The sequence below is a fragment of the Hippopotamus amphibius genome, chromosome 8 (assembly GCF_030028045.1).
Source record: "Hippopotamus amphibius kiboko isolate mHipAmp2 chromosome 8, mHipAmp2.hap2, whole genome shotgun sequence".
Lineage (NCBI taxonomy): Eukaryota > Metazoa > Chordata > Mammalia > Artiodactyla > Hippopotamidae > Hippopotamus > Hippopotamus amphibius.
The window spans coordinates 75,292,524-75,316,611 of NC_080193.1; the positions used below are offsets into that span (position 1 = coordinate 75,292,524).

At 47.0% G+C, this 24,088-nt stretch overlaps 2 protein-coding genes across 2 annotated transcripts in view; both read right to left on the bottom strand.

Annotated features, from left to right (window-relative positions):
- The window catches only part of MROH2A (maestro heat like repeat family member 2A), a 47,357-nt gene extending 37,510 nt beyond the window's left edge, over positions 1 to 9,847 (bottom strand). The window contains exons 1-6 of the mRNA XM_057746484.1: positions 9,832 to 9,847; positions 7,222 to 7,317; positions 6,807 to 6,988; positions 2,940 to 3,071; positions 2,566 to 2,728; positions 369 to 467 (exon numbers count right to left, since the gene is read on the bottom strand). Coding sequence (XP_057602467.1) covers positions 369 to 467; positions 2,566 to 2,728; positions 2,940 to 3,071; positions 6,807 to 6,988; positions 7,222 to 7,317; positions 9,832 to 9,847 — 688 coding nt within the window. The remainder of the gene's footprint in view (positions 1 to 368; positions 468 to 2,565; positions 2,729 to 2,939; positions 3,072 to 6,806; positions 6,989 to 7,221; positions 7,318 to 9,831) is intronic.
- A 2,323-nt stretch (positions 9,848 to 12,170) lies between these two features.
- LOC130858126 (UDP-glucuronosyltransferase 1A1-like) lies at positions 12,171 to 23,702 on the bottom strand. Its single transcript, XM_057744013.1, has 5 exons — positions 22,839 to 23,702; positions 16,787 to 16,918; positions 16,035 to 16,122; positions 15,527 to 15,746; positions 12,171 to 13,105 (listed from the first exon to the last, which is right to left on the bottom strand). The coding sequence occupies exons 1-5, from the start codon at positions 23,700 to 23,702 to the stop codon at positions 12,808 to 12,810; spliced, it is 1,602 nt and encodes a 533-aa protein (XP_057599996.1). The 3' UTR covers positions 12,171 to 12,807.
- Between the last annotated feature and the right edge of the window lie 386 nt (positions 23,703 to 24,088).

Genomic DNA, 24,088 nt, shown 5'->3' on the forward strand with positions numbered 1-24,088 from the left:
GAGACTCCCCCGAGGGGGTGTAGCATGCAGGTGTGACTCAGCCCCAGCCCTGGAGGCTCCTGTGCCAAGGTCAAGGGTGAGGCCTGGAATAAGCCTCTTTTTATTCACATCCTGCAGATTCCAGTTCAGAGGATGGCAAACACACTTTGCCCTACATTTCTCAGGCACTGGGGATTTGGGCCCAAAAACCATGAAGTTATCAACACCCAGGACATCAAAGACCTGCCCAAGTCAAGCCCAACCTGGAGACGTTTCCCTGGCCCCCTCTCCTGCGAATCCCATTGCCCTTCTGTCTCACCTGTTTACCCCACCGTCTCCCTCTAGTACCCTGACCGGGCCAGACCTGCAGGCCCAGGTGGGAAACGTACCACTGCAGATCACCTGGCGCATCTTGGCTTCGTTGGCAAGCCTCAGCATGGTGAATATGGTGGCCAGGGTGATGCCCATGTACGGCATGAACTCAAACACTGTGGGGTGTGGGCAGAGGTCACGGGGAGTCGGGGGAGCAGAGTCAGCAGAGAGGATGCCCCCACTACCCACGTCTCCAGCCCCTGGCACAGAGCCAGGGAGCCCTTTGTGCAAGCTGGGAGAGAGTGGGAGGCCGGGGTGGTAAGAAGAGATGGAAGCAGGTGAAGGGGGAAGGAGGTGGGAAAGAGAGGAGGAGAAGGGGAGGAGGAGGAAGGGAAGGGGAGGAGGAGGAGCAGGGGAGGCAGGGAGCTGGAAGAGGAGGCCGGGTGTGGGCTTCCCCAGCCTCCAGCTCCTCCAGGTGTCCCATGAACGTTCTGGGATGAAGAACCAGAGACTGAGTGAGAAAGTGAAAAGGCAACAGGCAGCAGAAGAAAGAGCAGAGAAAGAAGGGAAACAGCAGTGGGAGAGGGGAGAGAGAAAGAGAACGGGTGATAGACCACCCTCACCTCCAGCCCCACCCCCACCAACTCCCCTTTCAGGTTCCCCCCCCCCCGCTGAATCCCCGTATCTGCACCCCCCATCTGCCCCCCTCCCGGCTCTGGCATCAACACACGCACAGAGCCCCCCTTGCCCCAGAGCCCCTCCAGCTGCCACCTCATTTCTGTCCCCTCCTGTCTTCACTGCCTCTCCCCTCATCCCTCTCCCACCCAACCTGCCTCCGTCATCCCCCGGAAGCCTCCTCCTCCAGCCCGTCTTCCCAGGCACCCCAGGAAAAAGGGCCACAACGGGCCCCTGGGCCCTCCCTGAGTCCCTCTCCTTCTCACAGGCTCCATGACAACACACTGTCCTCATCTCACTCCTAGTTGTTCTGGTTCAATTCCCCCTAGGACTTCTCGGGTTTGGGGTTTGTCGGGGCTGGGGGCTGGCCCTATTCTCTCCTCTCTTACTTTCACCCCCTTGGTGACAACAAGTTTGGATGCCACCTACACTCGAAGCCCAGCCCACACCTGCCCTCTAAACTCTGCTTCCCACCTTAACTGGCCACTTGACCTCTCCCCTTGGACATCTCACGAGGGATGCAAACTCAATTCACGCAGAAGACATTCACCTGAGTCCCAAGCTCTCTCTCCCCCAGCGTGTCCTGTCTCAGGAAATGAACACACTGTACACCCAGCTGCTCAAACCTGAAACCCGGGAGTGAGTCTCGGGTCCTCCTATTCCTTTGTATCTCACACATAATCCATCAGCAAGCCCACGGCCAGAACCCCATCTACTGCTCACAGCTGTCCTCCACTCGCCGAATGAGTCCCAGCCTGAGCCACCGTCACCCCACAGTTACGACCCTCCCACCCCCTCTCCATCCACATCACAGCAAGAATGGGCTTCCTGGAAGTTTCATCAGGCAACTCTGTAACTTAAAATCCCTCAAAAGCTTCCTAGTGCCTTTAAATAGAGTCCAGACTCCTCACCACACCCATTATACCCTGCCTAACTCTCCAACCCCATTTTACACCCATCCCCTCCACCAACTCCAGCCAGAGTGACCTCTCCGTTCTTCAGAGAAACCAAGCTTTCTCCTGCCACAGGGCCTTTGCACATTCAGGATGGTACCCTCATCTAGTTCTTCACACAGATCATCATCATCTGAGTATTCAGGTCACAGCTGAAGCATCATTGCCTCAGTGAGGACCCCACAGAGATGAGGTTGCCTCCCCCCATCCTGATCTCAAAAAGCCATCTGGCTGTCCTCTTCACAACTGCCACCTCATGTGATTATCTGGTTTCTTGTTTATTGGTTCAAGGTGTCTTACTCACCTGTGGTCCCGCACCCACCACAAGGAGCAGGCGCTCAGCACATGGAATGAAGAGGGACGGAGGAAGGGAGAGAACGGGGCCAGAGAGGGAGAGAGGAGAGAGGTTTGGAAAAGAAGGGATGACAGGAATAAAGACAGAAATGAGAGGTGGGACACAGAGGGAGAATCTTAGCAGCTAAGGGAGACAGAGAGACACACAGAGACAAAAAGGAGGGATGCCAGAGAAAGGTAAGAGGAGAGAGGTGCGGAACGGGATGTGGGTAGAGAAGGGGGCAGAGGCCCAGCAGGGGCACGGGGCAGCCTGAATGGTCAGACATGGGGGCTGAGGCCCCACAGGCCCTACCGTTGCCATTGGCCAGCTTCGCCAGGGTGATGATAACAGATTCTTCCGCGAGGTCGAGGGGCTTGAGGCGGTGCTGCAGCTCATACATGACCAGGCTGAAGTGGTTTCGGGACAGGGCCACCAGGGTGTCACTGGCCACCTCTGCCCTCACGTAGCTCTCCACCTGCAGGGGATGGGAGAGCAATGTGTGCTGTCACCACCGGCTTCTGCCCCTCACCTGCTCCAGCCCCGCTGGGCTCCCTCCAGCTGGCTGAGCCTTCTCCTGCCTGGTAGGGTAACCGGACCAGGGCCCCTGGCATCCCGGGCCATGCCTACCAAGGCCCAGCCCCAGGTCGGCAGCAGACGGGGGTGGGGGGAGGGCAGGGTGCTACTACCTCCAGCAGCCCCCTCATCTCCTTGGAGGCGATGGTGACCAGCCTCTGGACGCAGTGCTCCTCCAGCTCCCCCTCCTGCTGAATGATCTCCTGGAGGATGCTGTAAATGTTGACTTTGCGCTGCGTGGAAATCTGGGGAACAAGTATGGCGGGTGGGAGGGTCCTGGACTGGGCAGCAGAGCCTGGGAGGGGCAGGGCCGGAGCACGCAGATTCTCCACCTTCTCCCTCCCTCTGGTCCTCTTCCCAACTAGTGGACGATTGTGATTTACAATAAGAAATTTATATTTGGTCCTCGTCCAGCTTCTGGCACAGAGCCCCTGAAATCCCTGGCATCTCCTAAGTGATGAGAGTGACAAAGGTGTCTTTTGTTATATTAATAAGATGATTTTTGGTCCACACCTAAGGATGGGGACTGGATGGCAGGAGAACCAATCATCTGATTCGAAGACTGAAACTTTCGCTCCCACCCACTTGACCTCTGGGAAGAAGAGAGGAGCTGGAAGTTGAATAAATCACTGGTGGCCAGTGAGTTAATCAACCATGCCTAGATAATGAAGCCGCCAAAAAAACCCAAAAGGGTGGGGTTCAAAGAGCTTCTGGTTGGTGAACAGGTAGAGATTTGGCAGGAATGGTGTGCGCAGAGAGGGCATGGAAGCTTTGTGCCCTTTTCCAAACCTTCACCCTATGCATTTCTTCCATCTGGCTGGCCCTGAGTTACATCCTGTTATAATAAACTGGTATCTAGTAAGTAAAATGTTTCTCTGAGTTCTGTGAGCCACTCTCACAAATTAATTGAACCCAAGGAGGAGATCATGGGAACCTCCAATCTATAGCCAGTTAGCCAAACTTACAATTGGCGTCTGAAGCAGGGGTGGGGGTGAGGTTGTCTTACGGGACTGAGCCCTTAACCTGTGGGATCTGACACTATCTCCAGGTAGACAGTGCCAGAACTGAGTTAAATTGTAGGATATCCAGCTTGTGTCAGAGAATTGCTGGTGGCGGGGGCGGGGGGGGGGGGGAAGGGCAGTAGGAAGGAGCACACACATTGGACATGGTTGCAGAATTATCAGTACCCCAGTTGGTAGACAAACCCACCATCCTCAGACCACCCAAGACTCTGACCCTGATTCCACCATCCCTCATGCCACCCCCCTTCCTCCCATCAGGCTGGCCCAGTCAGTGTGGTTTGCAAATCTATCCTCTGTTCTGTTTTCAGCCCAGCGTACTCAGCAAGGCAGACGTCAAACGGTCAGCACACAGGGTCCTCCACAGACTTGGCACTGACCCTCTTGCAAGTCCAAGAGGACATCCTCTATTTAGCTTCTTAGATAACTCTTGTCACCATTTTAAATGAGCTGGTTGAGGACAGGATTGGACAAATGGGTTTTGCAACCCAGACTACACCTGGGGAGTTGTGCTTGAGAATAATTCTCATTCAACCAGGGATGACAGGCCATGCGTAAGGAAGGAGGGTGGACTCCTCTCCACGGGGAGCCATCGGCAAAGATGGCCCCCTCCCTTGGCTGGTAAGGAGGTCAATTCTCAACAGTCAAAACCTTAGCAAATTTGGGGATCTCAAGAGGAGAGGAAGTCACCAAAATGTGTATGTTCTATGAGTGACATGCAGTACAGAGTCTTGGCCTTGCTTTCCTAGTTTTGATATAGCAAGTAACAGAGGCTTGAAAACTCCAGTGAGAGATTCCCCGTGAAAATTCCTGATGGAAGAGAACTGTGTGAACTTCCCTGTCCAGTATTGATAGCCCGGGTTTTCTCAACCTCTTCTTTTTTTTTTAATTGTCCTCTAAGGAACCTTCTTAAACATTTTTTTCTAATCACCCCCCACCATGAGAATGTAATACCACAAAGATATTATATACCTGATTATACACATCTGTGCTTTGTACATCTAAACGTTCCTTCACATACCCCCACCTCAACCCCACTGCTGCAAGAATCAGTTGTACCTGCTTTGGAGCAGTTCCTGCCGAGAATTCATGTTCTAGGTTTTCAAAGCAAACTCAAGGAGGCCTTGAAGCACAGCTAACACTGCTGCTGCAGATAAGCAAACAGCCAGGCAAATTATAAGCAGCCCAGGCTTTTCTGTGATTGAAATTAATCTTTGGAGAATATTTATGGTCACAAGAGAAAAACGGTCCAAGACTAGGAAAGTGGCATAAAACAGGCACTGAGTGGCCTCCCAGAGGTGGGCTCGGTGCTGTCCGGCTGGCCCTGCAGGATTATCGGTCCTGTGGGAGTGTGCGCCTTAGACCCTCCTGTGATAGTCTAGGCTATGCTAGGGCTCCACAGGGACAGAAGCTACGTTTTCGGAAACTGATGCTGAAAATGATTCCTGTTCATGACAACGCAAAGGAATTTTATCTCGTAAAGAACATAAATCTCTATTATCAAATTGTCATTTTAACAGATTTTAACATCTTACTGGTTCCTTCACTAATTAATGAATGATTAAAATCTTGGGCACAGATTGTTATAAAATATGCCTATTTGTTTATCGTCTGTTTATTGCCACTGATCATTTACCTTGGCTTGGGTATTAATTGTGGCTTTTAAAATTTTCTCTATTTCCCGGGGCTTTGACTTCTCGGGGCCTTGTGAACCCTGGAGAGACGGCCCAGGGTTAGTCAAGTCCTAGAGACGGCAAACAACTCACCCACGCGTGAGCAAGCTGGTCAAATACAAGCAACCAAGCCAGAGCCCACGTGCTAGCCACCTCCTCTGTCAGGCTCTCAGGCTCTGGACCACTATACACCTGCTCTCATCACCCCAGGGCCAGGGACCAGACCTCTCAGGGCAGCCCATACACCCCAGAGCTCGCTGAAACTATGCACACTAGCCAAACCCACGCCTATTCATCCTGCCTGGCCCACAGAAACCACAATAAACACTCCTGCTCACATGCCCCCTCAATGCCTCTGCCTCCCGCCGACCCTGGTGCTTCCTGGTGGGACCGCGCAGCTTGGTGTGCCCTTGCCTCTTGGGTTCTGTGAGTAACAAATTATCTTTTCAAGGGCAGTCATCTCTTGAGCTGTTGGTCTCAGTATACCTAAATAATAATAAAACCTACATTTAAAAAATCTGTTTTGCAAACCCCTTGCCTATGCTCCTGGACCCCGACACACCTTCCTTATGGCTGCCACATATCTTTCTATAAAATAAAGCTTGCTGTTAAGAACTCTTACAAGGACCTTCTTTGCTACTCACCCTCAAAAGCTCAAGGATAGTCTAAAATTCAGCGGCTCTCTAGTGTGCTCTCCAGACCAGCAGTAGCATCACCTGGGAACTAGCTAGAAATATGCTAATTCTTGAGCTGCACCCCATACCTACTGAATCAGAAACTCTCACCATGGGCCCCCGAAATCTGAGTTTTAACAAGTCCTCAGGGGATAGTGATGCTCTAGTGCAAACTCTACCCTGTCGTACAAGGGCCACCATGATCTCAGTTACATTTTCCATCACTCCCATCAACACCCTCTACCCTAGCCTCTGCCCCAGTAAACAGTCTCCCCGCTGGCCAAGCACTCCTGCACCCCGCGTCTGGTGTGTCTCTTCTCCCTGACATCAACCTGCTTCACTCCTGCTCAACATTTTTGTAACTCAGCTCACCTGCTCTAGGACAATGACTTCCAAACCCACTGTGTCAAAATACAGAGGAGCTTTGAAAAACAGTGAGTGGCCCAGGCCCCAGATGGTCCTCCAGGAGGGAGAACCTCGCAGTCTTGTCCATCTCTGTGCCCCAGCACCTAGCCCCGCACCAGTGACAGTCAGTAAATGTGTGCTGAGCGGCGGATGGGTGTGCAAACAAGCAGCAAGACTCAGAGGAGCGGCCGAGGGGGAGGAGGCCCTACCTCCGGCACCTGCAGACAGCGAATGAGCGCGTTCATCACCATGGCGGGTTTGGTGGTGGCCTTCTCCGTGATGATCACTGAGGCCAGCATCTTCCGCATGTCAGGACCTGCCCCAGCAGTGTCCGTTTTGGTTGACTCACTGTCCATGATGTTGAGGAGGTTTGTGACTTGTTGGAAGGTACCTGAGACAAAGGTGGCACGGATGTGATACCGAGATGACCATTAAAGGGGGTGTTCCTCGGGCCCCGGTCTCCCTGACATCTGCACAGCTCTAGCTTCACCTGGGGCATGACTGGGCAGGGACCTTCCTGTCCACTGTACAGATGGAGAAACTGAGACCTTGGCTGGGACTTGCCCTCCAGGAGTTAGTGGCCAAAAGAAGGCAGGAGTGCAGGGAGGGGGGTGACTTTCTTACCACTGTCATCTGGTTCCAGAGGTTCCAGGTCCTCTGTTTCCTCTGACGGGTCCTCATTTGACTCTATTGCTGTTTCTGCCATCTCTTCCTCAAGCTCTTTTGAGATAATAAGATTTGTAAAACACTTGGTGTGTCAACCCACCGTAAGATGACCCCCGACCTGCTATGAGGCACACCCTGAGTAACACTCTTCCCTAGAGTGTGGGAGGAAGGGTGACTTGGTAAGACCCATATTCTAGCCAATAGATTAAGGCAAAGGTGATGGGAATCTCCCATGATGGGATCACTCCCATGATTACTTTATGTCATATAAGACTCCATCTTAGCAGGCTGGAGAGAGATTCTCATGCTGGCCTTGAAAAGTAAACAGTGGTGATGTAAACTGCATATGGAGGGGGCCATGTCTCAAGGAACTGAGCGTCTCAGTCTTACAATCACAAGGAACTGGATTCTGCCAACAAAGGAGGACCAAGCTCCAGAAAAGATGCAGCCCAGACAACATCCTGAGTGTGTCCTGTAAGACCTAAATAAATGACCCCACTAAGCCAACCCCAGACTCCTGACCACGCAAGCTGTGGCATAGTAAATGGGTGTTATTTTAAGCCACTACATTTAGGTAATTTGTCGTGCAGTGATCGATAACTACACTTGGTTAGAAAGGGCTTTTCCTGCCTTTTTTCTGGACACTGAAAACTAACAGTTAATGAGAAATTCCCCTCAGCAGCTCTCACCATGCCTCTCAAGGGGCTCTCTCAACATCAGCAGCTTCTTAAGGGCTGGCAAACACCAACACACATGTCAACATGGAGGATTAAGAGCTCCCAGATCCTTTTTTCTCCTGTCCCAACTTTCTTAAGCTCCATCCAGGGCACTTCACCATCCTGTGCTCCCTTCCTCCTGGGAATCCTTTAAGGAGCAAGTCTGGGACCTAAATACTGACCTTTTCTCAGAGTTCTCTCCTAGATGGAACAAAAATACACCACAAGAAAAAGCTCCGTTCTCTGCCTGATACACACCAATGGTAATGTGGACAATGGCAGGATGGGTTGACAAAGGAGTGAGACCTTCAGACTCCTCAGTCATAACTCAGACAAGGAGCAGGTCCCCTGGAAGGGTGGGAGGGTTTCACTAGAATCATCACCGTTGGGTCCCAGACACTTGGAACTCTCAGATCCAACTGCCTCCCTGAGCTCTGTGAACCCAGGGCTTGGAGGAGTACACAGGGCCCTGGGATTAAAAAAAAACCCACATTATTTTGTTACCCAACATTTCTATCATCCATGTGTGTGGTGGGGTATGGTGGCCTTTTTGGGGAAAGGAAATGGAGGAGGCTAGGGATTCACAGCCAAGTCCCTGGGGACATGGTCATAGGAGCTCAGGGTGGGGAGGTGTTGTCAGGGCAGCTGGAGCTTTTGGGGATGACAGATGGGTCTGGAGAAGAGGACTCCTCTTCCTCAAGGACTGGACAGTTTGCAGGATGGGGCAGGGTGTCCCCACTGACAGAATATGTAAAAAATAAAGAGTTTCAAAGACAGGGCAGCGACCCTGCTTCCCTGAACCAAAGGACTTCCTTACACTTGTAGCTGTGAGATACAGTCCCGATCAACAATCTGAGCAATAAGATATCGAATTTCCAAGTATCACGGGGCAACAGAACAAGACCCAGAGCCACCTAGGTCCAAGACTGCTTAATCAAAATTCCCACTCAGCGTCTGTCCACACTGCCAAGAGGGAGCTCCTCAGCCTCTGCTTGTCTCTTCTCACACCGGGGAGCTCGTGACCCTCACTAGCCCGTTTCTACTTCACTAAATCCCGGTGGTTATATAATGAGCTTCCTCTGCACAGTGCCAAACACTCATCCCCACAAAATTCACGCACTGTTCCTCAGTCTGCCCTTTGGAGACATGTAAACTATGATGGAACAGACACCAGAAAGCAGTTATCACATGCCCCTTCTTTCACAGTCCCCTCGGCCTTACCTCTCACTCCCTTCTGGGCCTTCTTTTCTCTTTCAAAGATTACTCAAGTGAAGTGGTTGCAATTACATTCCACAGACCCTGACTGCATGCCTGCCGTGTGCAGCTAAGGATGTTGTGGTGGATACAGAGGTGAGTAGGACACCCATTTGTCCTCTGAGAGTCTGAAGACCCAACACATGAAAGATCGTGGACTTCAAGCCAGAAGTGAATGTATCAGTTAGCTGTTGCTGTGTGACAAACTACCTCAAAACTTAGTAACTGAAAGCAAGTTTATTATTGTTCATAAGTCTATGGGTCAGTCGGGTGGTTCTGTTGATCTGGGCTGTCCAGTCAAGCATAACTGGCGTCACTCATGCATCTGTGGTAGCTGGTGGGTTAGATGAGGGTTGGCTGGTCTAAGATGGCCTCACACACCAAGACACACCAAGACCTCTCAGGGCCTAGACTTGAACTGAACCCTTCACCTCTGTGACCTTCTAACAGCCAAGGGAGGTTACATGCCAGTCCAGACTCAAGGGGTAGGGATATAGATTCCCCCTTTTGGTAGGAAAAGCTGCAAGGTCACATTGTGAAGAACATGGCTATCATAAGGGGTGGAGGAGGGGTCTTTTTTTATTATTATTACACACACGGTGAGTGTAAGCCATGGCCGAAAGTCAGGTGTCCAGAACACATTATCTAGAGAGGACACTAATAGGATGAGGTCCAAGAGAATGAAGTAGGTTCTGCTTGGTTTTCCAAAATGAAAATACTCTTTTTTTTCTGAGATAACAGTAATACACGACTCACATACAATCCACTCATAAACTCAGCCTCTCTTCTCTTACTGCTGTCATTCAACTGAGCTTCCCACCTCTGCTTCTATGGGAACCAACCTGAAAATAACGTGGTATTTGTAGAAACCTGTGAGCTTAAGTGCATGAAAGGGCCAAGGAAGAAAGTGGAAAAAATGGAAATAATGTATGTATGTAGAGAACACATCTGGGGGCACCTCCTCGGCTCACAAAACTCCCCTTTCCCTGACCCATGGGGTCACAGTTACGGGCTCCTGGCGGCCATGTTTTCCGTTTATAATCCCTCCCTCACCACTCCTGATTGGGCAAGGAGTGGACACCTGATCCAGCTGGACCAATCAGGTTTTTTCTCCCAAGAATTTGGAACTCTGGATAAAAGAGAATGCAGTCAGTCCCCTGTGGGATCTGGGGGATGAGGCTTCTGGGGACTGAGGAGCAGGTAAGGTTGAGAGGAGAGGGAGGCATAAACCCGGCACCCAAAACCGGCAAGGACAGGAGAGAGCCAGAGAGGTTCCACTAGGCCCAGCTCCTCTGCAGTCTTGGCCGTGAGCCTCTTATCTTTAGGAAGACCATCTCATTACAAAATTTTGCTTGTGATACCCCAAGTTGGGTTCTCTTACTTGTAAACAAGAGGGCCTAAAAGTTAGGAACACACAGGTGCAAAGGGGGAGGTCAGAGCAGCTTGGGGTCCCTGGGGAGTGGGGGTTGGAACAGCAGGGGGATGGACAGTCCATAAGTCACCACGGGGCTCAGAGATGTGGGAAGGAATAGAGGGGCTGGGGTCAGGAGAAATTCTAGCTAGCCAAGACCCCAGTTCCAATTTGAAGCCCGCACATTTAAAACTTCTACAGGTAACACAAAGCAGAAAACAAACCAGCAAACAAAGGTGTGGGAAAATTAAAAAACAAGTGGAAGAAAAAAATGCACATGACAGGAGGGTATTTTCAGTGATGGAGTAAACACTCTTAAGTCCTCAGGGTAATACAACTCATGGGAAAACAGGCAAAGGATATTCTCCAAAAAAGAAATACAAATGGCTCATAAGCTTGAAAAAAAATTCAACCTTTAAAAACAAAAACAGCAAATTTAAAACAAAATCCCACTTTGCCTATCAAACTGAGACTTTCTTTTTTCCAGATAGTACTTCATACTGAAGGCGGTGTGAGAACCTGGCTTCTTCAACACTGATTGAACCTCTCTGGACACAGTTTGGGGATATCTCAAACCATTTGCCCAAGGTAACCATGCATCAGGGCTCACCCAGGTTGCTGTGTTCTTATCTCTTAGTGCACAGGACCCCACCTTCAACACCACACCTACATTTCTCTCTCCTGGGCTCTCTCTGGGTTATAAAGTTCTCCTTGCTTGCCTTTGTGGGCGACTGAAAGTGCAGGGAAATTAATACCACCTGGGAGCAGCCAATCACCAACAGGGACAAGTACTCAGATCCCCAGGGGCCTTAGTGTCTCTGTAGGATATGTCTGGAGTGTTTTCTGCACTGGCTCCCAGCGTCAACCATCAGGATTCAGCTCCCCCTGCCCACAGAGAGCTGCCTTCTGTGAGTCATCACTCCCCATCCTACTGCCCACTCTGCTTCAGGGTTTCCCTCACTTCCCAAATAGACTACTGGCCTGTGAATCCTCAGCTTAAAGGAAACAGACAATGGTTGATAGGTTGTAAGGCACTTTCCCACAGATAGTCATGAGTATGTACAAAGACTTAGCTACTAGGGTATTCAGTGAGGTCCTTGTATAAAAGAAAGTAAAAGTGGATACACCAGGAAGTAGTGGGTAAGTAAATCCTGCTATATTCATGCAATAGCATATTCCTTGGCCACTTAACACAAATTAAATGTTATACAAGGACCCGGAGAGAACATTCACAATAGCAGAAGTGAAGCAAGAATGTTAGAAAGCACTAGATATATTTGGTATGTTCGCAATATTTTACAGCTATACATATTTGCCAAACTATTTGCTGACTGTGGTTATTTGCAGGGAACGTGATTCATGGTGCTTTTAATTCCTTGTGTGTGTATGTGTAAACCTCTATAGTTGTCATATTTTCTGTCAGAATCATGCATTACTTTTGTAGTTAGAACACGTGGTGTAACAATACATAAATGCAACACCCATGAAGAGAACACCTAACAAATATGATTTATATGAATTTATTAATATGTTTTAGTTATTACATCAGAGAAAATACACTTGCCAGTTGCTGTAATTTAGGCTTTTGTCAAATTCGGATCCATTTGGCACAAGCAGCGATTATCTGCTCAGGCACATCACCCATCAATTTTATACACCATTCTTTCCCCACCAAGTCAGAATCTATACCATTCATTCATATCATATCAAGTACAAGGAATAGACGTTCCCTTCTTTACATGCACAAAGTGACATCTGTGAAGCATGAGCATAATTTGGAACCAGACATTATTGGTGAAGGAACCTATCACAACCGTCTACAGATGCCAGAAGAGGAGGTTACAACTGTCATCCTAGGGGTGGGGGTGGTGGTGGGTGTGCAGCCGTGGCTCCCAAACAAGCCCCATTTCTGAGTAGGAAAAGTGTTGCAGGTTGAAGGAGGAACCTAGCCAGCCAACCCTCTTAGCAAGTCATCTGAAAGATGGCAAGTAAAGTCCAGAATAAAGATACAGGAGGAGGGCAGAAAAGATACTCAGATATCTCCATTTGATCACTTTTGCTTTTTAAAACACACTCTGGGGCATCATTTTCTGGCAAAGTATTTCTTGAATAAGCATAACATGAATTTAACCTGACTCTTTCTGCAGGTTTCCACCACAGCGTTCAGTGTGCCTTGGATTTATGAGATTTCTTCACACGCCCTTTTTTCCCGAAGAATTTCCGGAAGACGAAGGCACAGCCCTTAAAGGTGATGAAGATGACCGTCAGTATGACTGCCAGGAGGAAGCCAATCACATCCAAAGAGTGGTACTGGTACCACGTGAGGTCATGGGCTGCAGGCCGCAGGTGTGGCGCCCCCTTGTGCCTCATCACGAACTCCACCCAGAATACAGCCAGGTCTAGAGGCTCGATGGGGCGGTCCTTGTGAAGGCTGGAGAGGCGCATGATGTTTTCCTTGTAGCTGAACACAAAGACAGTTCTGTGAATGCCTGGAACACTGACATTAGTGAACCATCCCCCTCTATGCTTGCTTCCAGTAAGGAACGCTACTGGATTTCCCAAACTTGACAGACTTTCTCTTGGAACCAGAAAAGAACACACACACACACAAAATATTCTTTATGAAAGAAAAAAAGAAAGAAAGAAAGAGAGAGAGAGAGAGAGAGAGAGAGAAAGAGAGAAAGAAAGAAAGAAAGAAAGAAAGAAAGAAAGAAAGAAAGAAAGAAAGAAAGAAAGAAAGAAGGAAAGAAAGAAAGAAAACAGGAGGAAGGAAAGAAAGAAAGAAAGAGAAAAGAAAGAAAACTGGCACCCAGGGACTTTCCTGGCACTGGTGGTCTAGTGGTTAAGACTCCGAGCATCCACTGTAAGGGGCGTGGGTTGGATCCCTGGTTGGGGAAGTAAGATGCCCCATGCCATGCAGTGAGGGGGTGGGAGATAAACTGGAAGCCAAAATTGTAATTTTAAATTATTTGAAACTTGCTTTCTGCTCTTCTTCTTTTCTTTTTAGTGCTCTCTTTGTAGGAAATCAGATCATACTTTTTTGGTAACAACATATAGAAATAAAGGAAAAGGTCATCTCAGAAATTATTAATCATTTCCCATTCAATGAGATTGTAAACAATCACTTCTAACCAAAGAAAGACATTTTTAGTGCCATCTCCAAGACACTGCTATACTTTCAAATCAACTGGTGAAACATCAAACTCTCCAAATGCTAAATTTTGCATGAGGCAGTGTTTTTGCAGTCTGGTAAAGAAAAAATAAGGAGTCCTGTTTACTTTGGACTGTGTTGATAGCTGAGTCAGAATCTCTGAATCCAAAATGGGTTAGATACTTCAACCCTTAGTATGGATGCACTAAAAGAAGAAAGAGAAGGAAGTGGAAGAGGAGAGAGGAAGAGGAGAAGGAGAAGGCAAGGGAAAAAGAGAAGAAAGAGAAAGGAGAGATGCTTATTCAGGAGCAATTATGATCATCGCTGTCCTTGAATACATCCAAATTTTATTTGGATAGGTGATGATAATGTACTATTAATATTTGGCCATAGATTCTGATAAACATCTTCCTTTTATATAAATCTTCTCTTATACAATATAGATTTTCTTGGACTTTCATGCATTCATTCAATATTGATTGAGCACCTGATATGGCCTGGTTGAATAATCTGATGTTGGAAATTTTTCCACTTCTCTTTATCTTACATAAGTCCAGTCCCAGCTTAGAGTGCTGGGAACTTGGAGATTCACAGAGATGGCTCAGAAATGAATAGATGAAGTTAGTAACTTAAGCTGACTGATTAGTGTTTTTTTAAAATAATAATATAGCAGAGAACTTCAACCAAGTCACTTTTAGGTTACAAGTAGTTGTCCATACCACTGAAAAAAAGGTCAAAATTACATCACTAACATGAACCGCAAAACTGATTTTGCAGCATATGGAAAGAAATCGAGCTTTAATTGTAGTGATGTGTGAGCACCACGAGCTGCTGCTGACAAGCTGGGCTGCCAGAGCCAACAGGAACAAGAACCACACCAAGTGCTCTGGGAAGGTTGACATCATACACGTTAGCACCACCGTTTCTCGCCCATTTTCCCTCGTCCAGGCTGTGTCCCCGTGTGCAGAGTGTCCTCCCATCTGAACGCACTGCAGTCCTTTCACATCTATCCTCCTTCAAAATGAAGCAAGTATGGGTGAAGGTTCCTGACACTCTCAAAAATACATACACACGTGTGCATGCACACTCACACACATGGCTGATGTTGGCTGAAGTCCACTCCTGCTGTCACTTCTTCCCATAAGGTATTGACCAGCTTATTACTTGTAGCAATTGACAGCAATACAATAAAGTTCATGCAGAGATCATTTGATCTGATGGCTTTTGCCTTCTGAATCATTTTCAGAGCCACATTTGAACAAACTTGACTTTGCTTTTATTATAAGCTTTCGTCATATCACATAACACACACACACACACACACACACATTTATAAATCCCCATGGACAAAATTTCTCACAGGTTTCAGTGCTGGGAAAAGCCATACCTTTAAGTACCTGGTTTGTTTTTATCTCATAGACACTATGCTACTTGTAATGGAATACTTCTCCCTTTGCAGGAACTTACAGGTCAGACATCTAGTATGTTGATATTATTTTTTTTATAAATTGGACTTTTAAGTATACCAGGGGAAATCATATATTTAAAATCATTTCTATGATAAATTTTATAGGAATTAAAGCAGCTTTTATGAAGTGAATTATAATAACCCCCAAATCATCTTACTTACCTTACATCAAGGTCTTGAATGTATTTGTTTTCACATTGGAATATTTATTCTGAAGCAATGGCCAAAATACAAGTAGCATTCCTTGGTAGCTTCTCTCTTACCTTTTGTCATTGATGACAGTTTTCAGGGCGTTTTCTAAATCTTCCGAACTCATTTCCAGGACGTTCAAGGTCACTCCAGCTCCCCGGGTCTCCATGCGCTTCGCATTGTCCATCTGATCACCAAACAAGGGCATCATCACCATGGGAACGCCATTGCATATTCCTTCATAAATACCATGGGAGCCGGAATGTGTGATAAAGGCCCGAGCCTTTGGGTGACCTGAAGAGCAAAACAGGGAGGGATGCCAGCAGTCAAGCCACTGAGTTTCACAATCTCACCTCATCTAGGTTCTGAAAGCACTCTCAGGACCCTGTGCCAAAATCATGCAGCCCTTGCAGAAGCGTATGGAAGAAAATGTGGGTTGAGATGTCCTACTGGGTCAAAAGCCATGTGAGATACTTTGGCCATAATATTTTCCAGCCAAACAATCCTTTAGAATAGCCCTGCCTAAGCCACTTTCTTAACCTAACCTTGGTTTGACCTACACATCAAATCCTCCCCACTTACCAAGCAGATCGTTTTGGGGCAGCCACTTGACCAGTTTTGTATTCTTCACAAGATTCGGTGGTGGAGTCCCAGTATACCGCCACAGGATCTTACAGAAGGAAAAACAAAACTGTTCAGGAACATAACACAATTTTTAAAACAAAAAAAGATATCTGCTCTAGTAGCTAGAAAGTGGAGTCTCTGAATGAATATAACCTTGGCAAGGGTGGGAGGTATAGTGACTAAGAAGCCTTCTGAGGATGGGTAACATTCTGGGTCCTGATCCAGAGGCTTGATTCCATGGGTATGCTCACTTTGTGAATTTGTGAAAATTCATCCAGCTGTACATATACAATTTTTGCACTTTTATGCACTTCAAGGGAAAGTTTACTTTATAAAAAGAGTGGGCATGGAACTAAAAGCAGAAATATAGGAAACAAATCCAGTGTCCTAACCAACAGCTTTTTGGAGAAACATTCATATGTAATATAAACAAAGAAACACTATCCTACTCATTTTATTTTTTTAAAAAAATTATCTTTAATATACTTTTGAGTCACTTAGCAAGAAAGAGAGCTCATGAAGTGGATCATGATTAACAGAGTAGTTGACAGTGAAATTGCAAAAAGAGAACAATTTTGGATTAATAATTGGGAAGTGGCAGGGAAACCCAAGTCTAAAGCCCAACTCATAGAATTAATTTAGGTACTGAAAGCCTGGGGTTAGAATTCTTGTGAAGAAGGATAAAAAGAAATCATATAGAATCTTCCTACCGTCTGAGGTATTTTGCCCAAAGCATCAGCAATTTCCATAGCTTTCTGCTCCGGAATCTCTGAGACCATCGAGCCCAAAGAGAAAACCACAATTCCATGCTCTCCGGAAGCATTTACATAGGCTTCAAATTCCTAGGACCAGAAGAGACATTTCCAGTTAATTTTCTTTCTCATATTCTCTAGCGACTGCAAACATCCACCTATGAATCAGGTATCTTCCTCTTTAGAATGTGGTAAAAGCAGTGTGTGTGTGTGTGTGTGTGTGTGTGTGTGTGTATCTGTGTGTGTGTGTGTGAGAGTGATAAGGACACAAAGTATTAGTGTGTGTTATAGCATCCATCCCTGCCTAACTCCCTTCCATCCCAAAGGAGGAAGTCTTCCTCTTACAGAGTTATCACTTGGGTTCTTCTCTGAGATGCAGAATCCAGGTAATGTGCCTAGTTGCCAAAAGGAAAACGATCCCAGGTAAGACCAGCTCCACTTCCCCAGGGCTGCAGGCAGCTGGGAGAGTCTTGGAACAAAGCAGGCTTTGGGAGGGGGGCTGGAGGAGAAAGATGAAGACAACAGGGAGAAGGGAGGAGAGGGGAAGGGGCATCCTGGAGAGAGGGGAGAGCCTTTCAGCCGATTCTGTGAAAGGAAACATTGGAGAAGAGGAACACTGTCTAAAGAGGATTTCTATGGACTTTAAAGCTCCTTGCTGCCTCTCTAAGAAAATTTACGGTAAAGACCTGTATTACTGTTCAAGGCTTCTAGCATATCTTTTTTTAAGTTGAAAGAATGAATGAAGTCAAAGCACAGAGCTAGAGACGGCATTAAGGACTAGGCTCACGATTAAGGGAAAACCTCAAAGAGCAAAACATCCTTTCACAGCCCTTGCCTCCCTGCAGCCTATGGCAGAATTTCCCATTTGGCAGCCAAATACACTTGGATGATTAAAGAGCATATTCACGTCAACTCAGTGCTGAAATTTAACCATCAACCATGCATTTTCCCACCTTTCCTGGAGAAGAGTTTCTAGAGTGTTGACGTCAACTTGCCTGCTTTAGCAAGACGAATATGTAGAAATTTATGTGAATCTTTCTTTGCTGGTTCCATAACGTACTGTAAAAAGTAAACTATTCCTCTCTCGGTATGAAAAATACAGAATAGGGGACAGAAACCGTTGCCAAGTGTGTCCCAGCGATCTGAGCTCCTTCTGTGGAGTTCAGAGAAGGTCAAGGACATGTGAGTAAACCCTGACTACCAAAGCCACTTGGGGGAAGGGGCAACGGACAGAGTCTTCACCCACCCAGCATATGACCCTCACAGAGTGCTCACATCCGGTTGCAGAAGCCAATTCCTTCTGTCACTATGTCCGTCACTGTCACCCAAGGAAGGCTGCACCTGTAAGGCTGCTCGGTTGTCTCAGGAGGCATCCAACATGGATCATTTGCAGGTATCACAGCCTTGGCTATTTAAGGACAAAGCTCAAGATGAGGCAATGGGACTTTTTCTTAAAGATTTATTTTTTTATTTTTTCATTTTATTTTTGGCTGCATTGGGTCTTCATTGCTGCGCATGGGCTTTCTCTAGTTGCGGTAAGCAGGAGCTACGCTTCACTGCGGTGAATGGGCTTCTCGTTGTGGTGGCTTCTCCTGTTTCAGAGCACGGGCTCTAGATGCGCAGGCTCCAGTAGTTGCGGCTCACGGTCACCTGTGGGATTAGTTGTTCCGAGGCATGTGGGATCTTCCCGGCCCAGGGATTGAACCCGTGTCCCCGCACTGGCAGGTGGATTCTTAACCACTGTGTCCCCGAGGCAATGGGACTTTCTAAAGAAACTTCTGGGCCAAGGGCCCAAGGAATAAAAAATGAAGAACAGAGAGAGGGCTGCATGCTAAGCCCTCTGCAGATTACACCAGCTTGTTCCCCTCTGCATGTGAGACAGCATCATTCAAAACCTGGGGGCTGAATTGATTCAAAGGCCTTCCCTTTGCTAATGGCATCCTATTGCCATCAAGACAACTTCTTTTTTATCAAGGAGTAATTTTTTAAATCAAGTGAGTATTTTTTAATCAAGTGAGTTTCACAATCACCGTAAACTCTGACCCACTTTCCAGTTAACAATGAATCTTACAACTACTAGAACAGGAGCAATCTGCGGTTCCCCTGAATGAAGCAGGAAGATGGGATTTTAGAAAATGTCTGTGTGCATAGGATGAGAATCAGAGAAGGCAGCGATCCCAACTAGTAAATACAGACTCTGGAGTATGACCTGGCAAAGGCCCCACGCTAAACTAATGAGGAACAGGCTTAGAGATGGATGTCAAACAGAAGCTCTGAAAGGATGCAACAAAAATAACTCAATCAGAAGAATAGCAGCGTTAGCCAGAGTGCTGAAACAAGAACCTGGAGGGGAGGGGTGGGTGTGTCTCAGGAAGAAAGGCACAAATCCCCTAGATTCAGCCCCAACAATAATCTTAGCTCCACCTGCTCTGTTCCCAAACTTCAGAGCCAACGCCAGAGTGCTCCAGGCTTCAGGAAACACACGCACGCACACCTGCATGCACACACATGCAGGGCACACACTCAGAGTGGGAATCCATTTAAAGGAAACAGAGCAAAGCATAAGTAGGCGATTTTCCCCCAACTGTCGGTTACTCATGATCTAATTATTTCCAAGTCCCCAGATAGTTTTGTATGTCTCCAAAGAGAGCCGAGGGAATTAGTGAGACTGTGTGATATGCTATGGTTTGCCAGAACTGAGAGGTTTCCTGGGACTTTCAGTGTTAAAAGCAGAAGAGCTCTGGACAAACCAGGATGCTGGCTACCCTGGATGGGAGCTAGGAGACTTCAGACAGGGCTCAGCAAACACGATTTTCAGAGTCGGCTGCCAAGCTTGATTCTGAGCGTGGCCGGTAAAGCCCTGATATTGACCAGCCCCACTCCCTGGCCATCTCAGTGTCTAGTCCACCCTCACCAGCCTCAGGCCCTTTCTGAGGCCCCTGGCTCCTGGCGGCTGTGTCTTGGTCTTTCCCATCAGGCTCAGCTGAAAAGCCAGAGAGTGGGTATCATCTTCCCCCCACCCCCACCTGCTGAATTTCCTAAATTTCCTAGGATCTCCTTGCCTTCGTGAAACCCACTCTTACTTTAACCTCATCTGGAAGGGGACACGTCCAAAGTTTCCTCCTTGCACACCTTCCACACCCACTCAGCCACCGGCAGGATGTGATTAACGCAAAAGGAACCCACAGGGCCATAAAAGCCCAGAGGTAGATAATAGTACTTGGCTGGAGTTTAAATGGCATGAAAGTTCACTTACAGATCACAGAAGGGCAAACTGCAGATTGTGTTATTATAGCCAGTGTTGACTCCGGGCCAGTACAAGGTTCAGTAATGGTGAGGTCTACTCCCTACTTGTCAAAACTTCCCCTAAACCTTGCCCTGACTTCACAGTCTCTGAATTCTGGAATGGCCAAAGACTGATGCCACATGTTGACTGAAATAAACCTCCATCACTCACCTTTTATCCTGTTCCAAAAAAATGAAGCTCCACCAGAGTGAAAATACTACTCCAAGAATGCTTTTTATATAAGTCCTGACTTTTGCTGCACGTTTAGTATTTATAGTTCCAGGCTTCTATTAGATCTTTCCTTCCCAAATGCTTTGTGTTTTGCAAGAAGACTCAGGAGACACTCGGTATGTTGGAAACGTGTTGTTTTATCATTATACATTCAGAGCCACTTACAAGCACTGCAAGCTTCCCTGGTCCCCACTCTTTCTTCCCCTTTTCATCTTCAAGTCTGTTCTCACCCATCTTCTGTCTGGTTATTTTCCTCACACCCAACGTGGATGTAAAGATATCATCTCTGAATCTCTGCATGTCTACAAAGATGGTCTCTCATCCTGAGAGGGTACTGATAGACATCTTGGAATTCTTGAGTTTCAGGCCTTTCCTCTCGATGCTGCTCTGCTGTCTTTATTCTTTCAGACATCCCAAAGGTTGACCAACACCAGACTGTGATTTCTCTATGGACCCTTGTTACCAAATACAGATTTTATCTTTATTCTTGAAAAGTTCAGGACGTTTACCAATAGCACTGGGAAGAGGATGGTCCCCACTAGAGGGAGGGAAGTGCAGGGTAACATTCTTTGATAAACAAAGGGGGGAAGATAACAGCAATGTGAGAAACCAAAAAAAATCAAGAAAAGGGGGGATGACAAAGCAAAATAAAAATGAAGTGGAAGAATTATAATCAAATCTATTGATTGCTAAGTCCAAGCAGACAAAATTTCACTATTAAAGGAATTTGCCTGACTAGGTTAAGAATATCAGTTCCATGTTGCTTAAAAAGAAAGAAGGTTGAAGGCATGGAGTACTAAAGAGACACTAGGGAAATGTAAACAAAACAATGGAGGAATGATATTAATATATAATAAGTGGAATTTCATACTAAAGGCATTTAAAATAGGACAAGGAGAGCTACTATCAGGTACAATTTACAGAGACATTCTCACACCTAAGCTCATATGCATCAAACAAAGCAGCAATCAACACATACTCAATACAATTCACCACTTAGACACATTGACAGGGGAAAGATATATCAACAAATGATATAAAAATATAATATCAAGAAAGGTGGTTGATAAAGTGCTGCAGCCTCCCCCATTAAACATCCTAAAGAAAGAAGGAAATCATGTAAATAAATAAAGACTGCCCCAAGGCAATGGCAAACCTAATGCAAAGTGATGAAATGAAAATCTTGCTTGGACATGCTCGCTAGCTTTCTTGCCTTTCACCTGAGATACACGCACTGGTTTGATGATATTTCACCCCTTCCTTTCCTCTGTCGGAAAGAGGATACTAATTGTTTTCTATACTCTTAGATTTTCTCATCTTGCTTTCAGAAAATCAACACCACCTCCTTCTTTCTTCACCAGACCACCCCACCAGACACAAAGGTGTCCAACGGGCCGTGAGTCCCAGAATCTTATTGCCGTGGGACCCTTGAGGGCTTTTCAGATCTCTCTCCACGTTACAGGAGCAGAATCAGAGCCCCATTCAGGAGACCCTGTCTTGCAGCAGTGGGGTGGAGGCGTTCACCTGGCACCTGATGTGTCACCTGGTTTTCTTCCTGCAGCCCTAGTTTCTCCTGCCTCTGAGAGTTACATGATCATTTAACATATGAGGGATGTCAGAGGCACACTGGGAGTAAGATGCATCACTCTCCGAGGACGATGGCAGCCCCTTAGCAGGAGCCAGACTCAGCGCTGGAAAGCCCTGGGCTACCAGCACATCCTCAACCAATACTTGAAGAATAAATGCATGTATGCCCACTGAAATGTCACCTTCTTGAAGAATCCTTCCCAAACCCCCATGTGGGGAGCCGCTCCTGCTATTCTCTATCTCCTCTGTTGAGATTTGGAAGAGCATGTGAATGCTACTTTGTTTTGCATACTTCCCATTGTGTAGGGGGAAAATTAACATATAAGCATGTAAGAGAGGGAAATGCATGAACCCTCTACCCCATGTCAGAACCTGGCGGTCTGGTGATTTGCTTATTAGAGGAAACAGAACTGCAGGATTCAGCTTCCTGTCAGAATATCTAGAAACTGGACCTTTAACCAGGAACATAAAGGCCATTTTCCCTGCAGGGATCTATAGATACAAAGAATTCTTTCAGCAATCTTGACTCTTGTGAGCCTGACCCGATCACAGGCAAAGTGCATGCTGCACAGTTTTGTTCTCTGCAAGGAACCCTGAAGCCAGCGCCCTGTGTTTATGCCAATTAACCTGTGTTGCCTCTAATTGATTACTATCCACTGTAGCACAGAGGACAAGGTGGCCAAAGTATGCTTTCCTAAAGTATCTGATAAAAGAAATAACCCAGAAGATGATGCCAAACATAGTTATTAATTACAACTCAGACCTAGGAGATGGGTGAGATAGAAACGAACGAGAGAGGGCACTCGAGATATCTTAGCTTACCCACTCAGCATATCTGTGGCCAGCTCATCCACCCAAAGTACATGCTGGAATACCGGCATATAGAATTCCCACTCAAGTACACACCTGAGATAGTGGCTTCTTGCTAGCACAGTTGATCCCACCAACAAAGACTGTATTGGGCATGATGGGCCTCGGGTAATTATTCACGAAGTCTCTTCTAAGAAGCCAGACAGACCCATAGCTCATAAGGTCCTGGACAGTCACGTCTTTCTGAAGGACCTCGGAGGCAAGTGGTGCGTACGGGGAATAGACCACACTGCACAGAAAGCCCTCTGACCAGGCAATCAACATATTCTTCACCCGCTGCAGGAAGGTCATGTGATCTGAGTTAGAAGACAGAAGCCTGGGCACATAAGATGGTGGGTTGGGACACTGGGTACCCTGAAAGTCCAGGCTGCACGGCAGTCCATTCAAGTAGAACACGGCAGGCACAGCCAGGTACTCCGCCACGATAGGGCCACAGGGAAGGAAAGGGTCTGTCAACACAGCATCAAAGCTGCTTGCCGCCAGGGAGGCCATCAGCTCCTTGTTGTGCAGTAAATGGGAGCAGGCGGAAAAAAGCACAGCCGAGTCCTCTTTGACTTTCTTGTATGTTTTGACCACACGCTGCAGAAAAGAATCATTCGCAAAAACAGTACGCCCAAGGCTGTTAAAAGCTGCTTGCAAGTCCTCCCTTCGGAATGGCACGGGGTACCTCTTCAAGGTAAAAAATGCTTCTTCTTTAATGTACATGGAGGCATCAGGTGCGAGGACCACTATGTCATGTCCCCTGTGCTGCAGCTGTTGGACGACCGGAACCAAACTCAGCCAGTGGCTGCCTTCTAAGGGGACCACCAACAGCTTCCCACCCCGGGACAGGGCAGGGCTGAGCGCACACAGCAGCAGGCCCAGGACAAGTTGACGTGGACCCTGGGATCCTGCTGTCATTGTGCCCCTGCCGTAGCCACCAAGACTGTCACCTGCCGGAAGTCTGTCCTCTCCAATTTATACAAGGCAAGAGCCAAATTATAAACCTAGTTAATGTTTGAATATATCACAGGATAATAGCTTTCAGTCAGCTGGAGGTAGCTGGAAGTTTACTTTTAGAGTTAAAGAGGGTAGAACTTGCCTAGATCTCTTCATAGGCAACAACAGTTTGCCTGGAATTCCTTAGCAACCACTGAATCACGTCTTTTTTTTTTTTAAATTGAACTGTAGTTGATTTTCAATACTGTGCTAGTTTCAGGTGTACAGCAAAGCGATTCAGTTATATATATCTCTTCTTTTCCAGATGTTTTTCCATTATAGGTTGTTACAAGATACTGAATATAGTT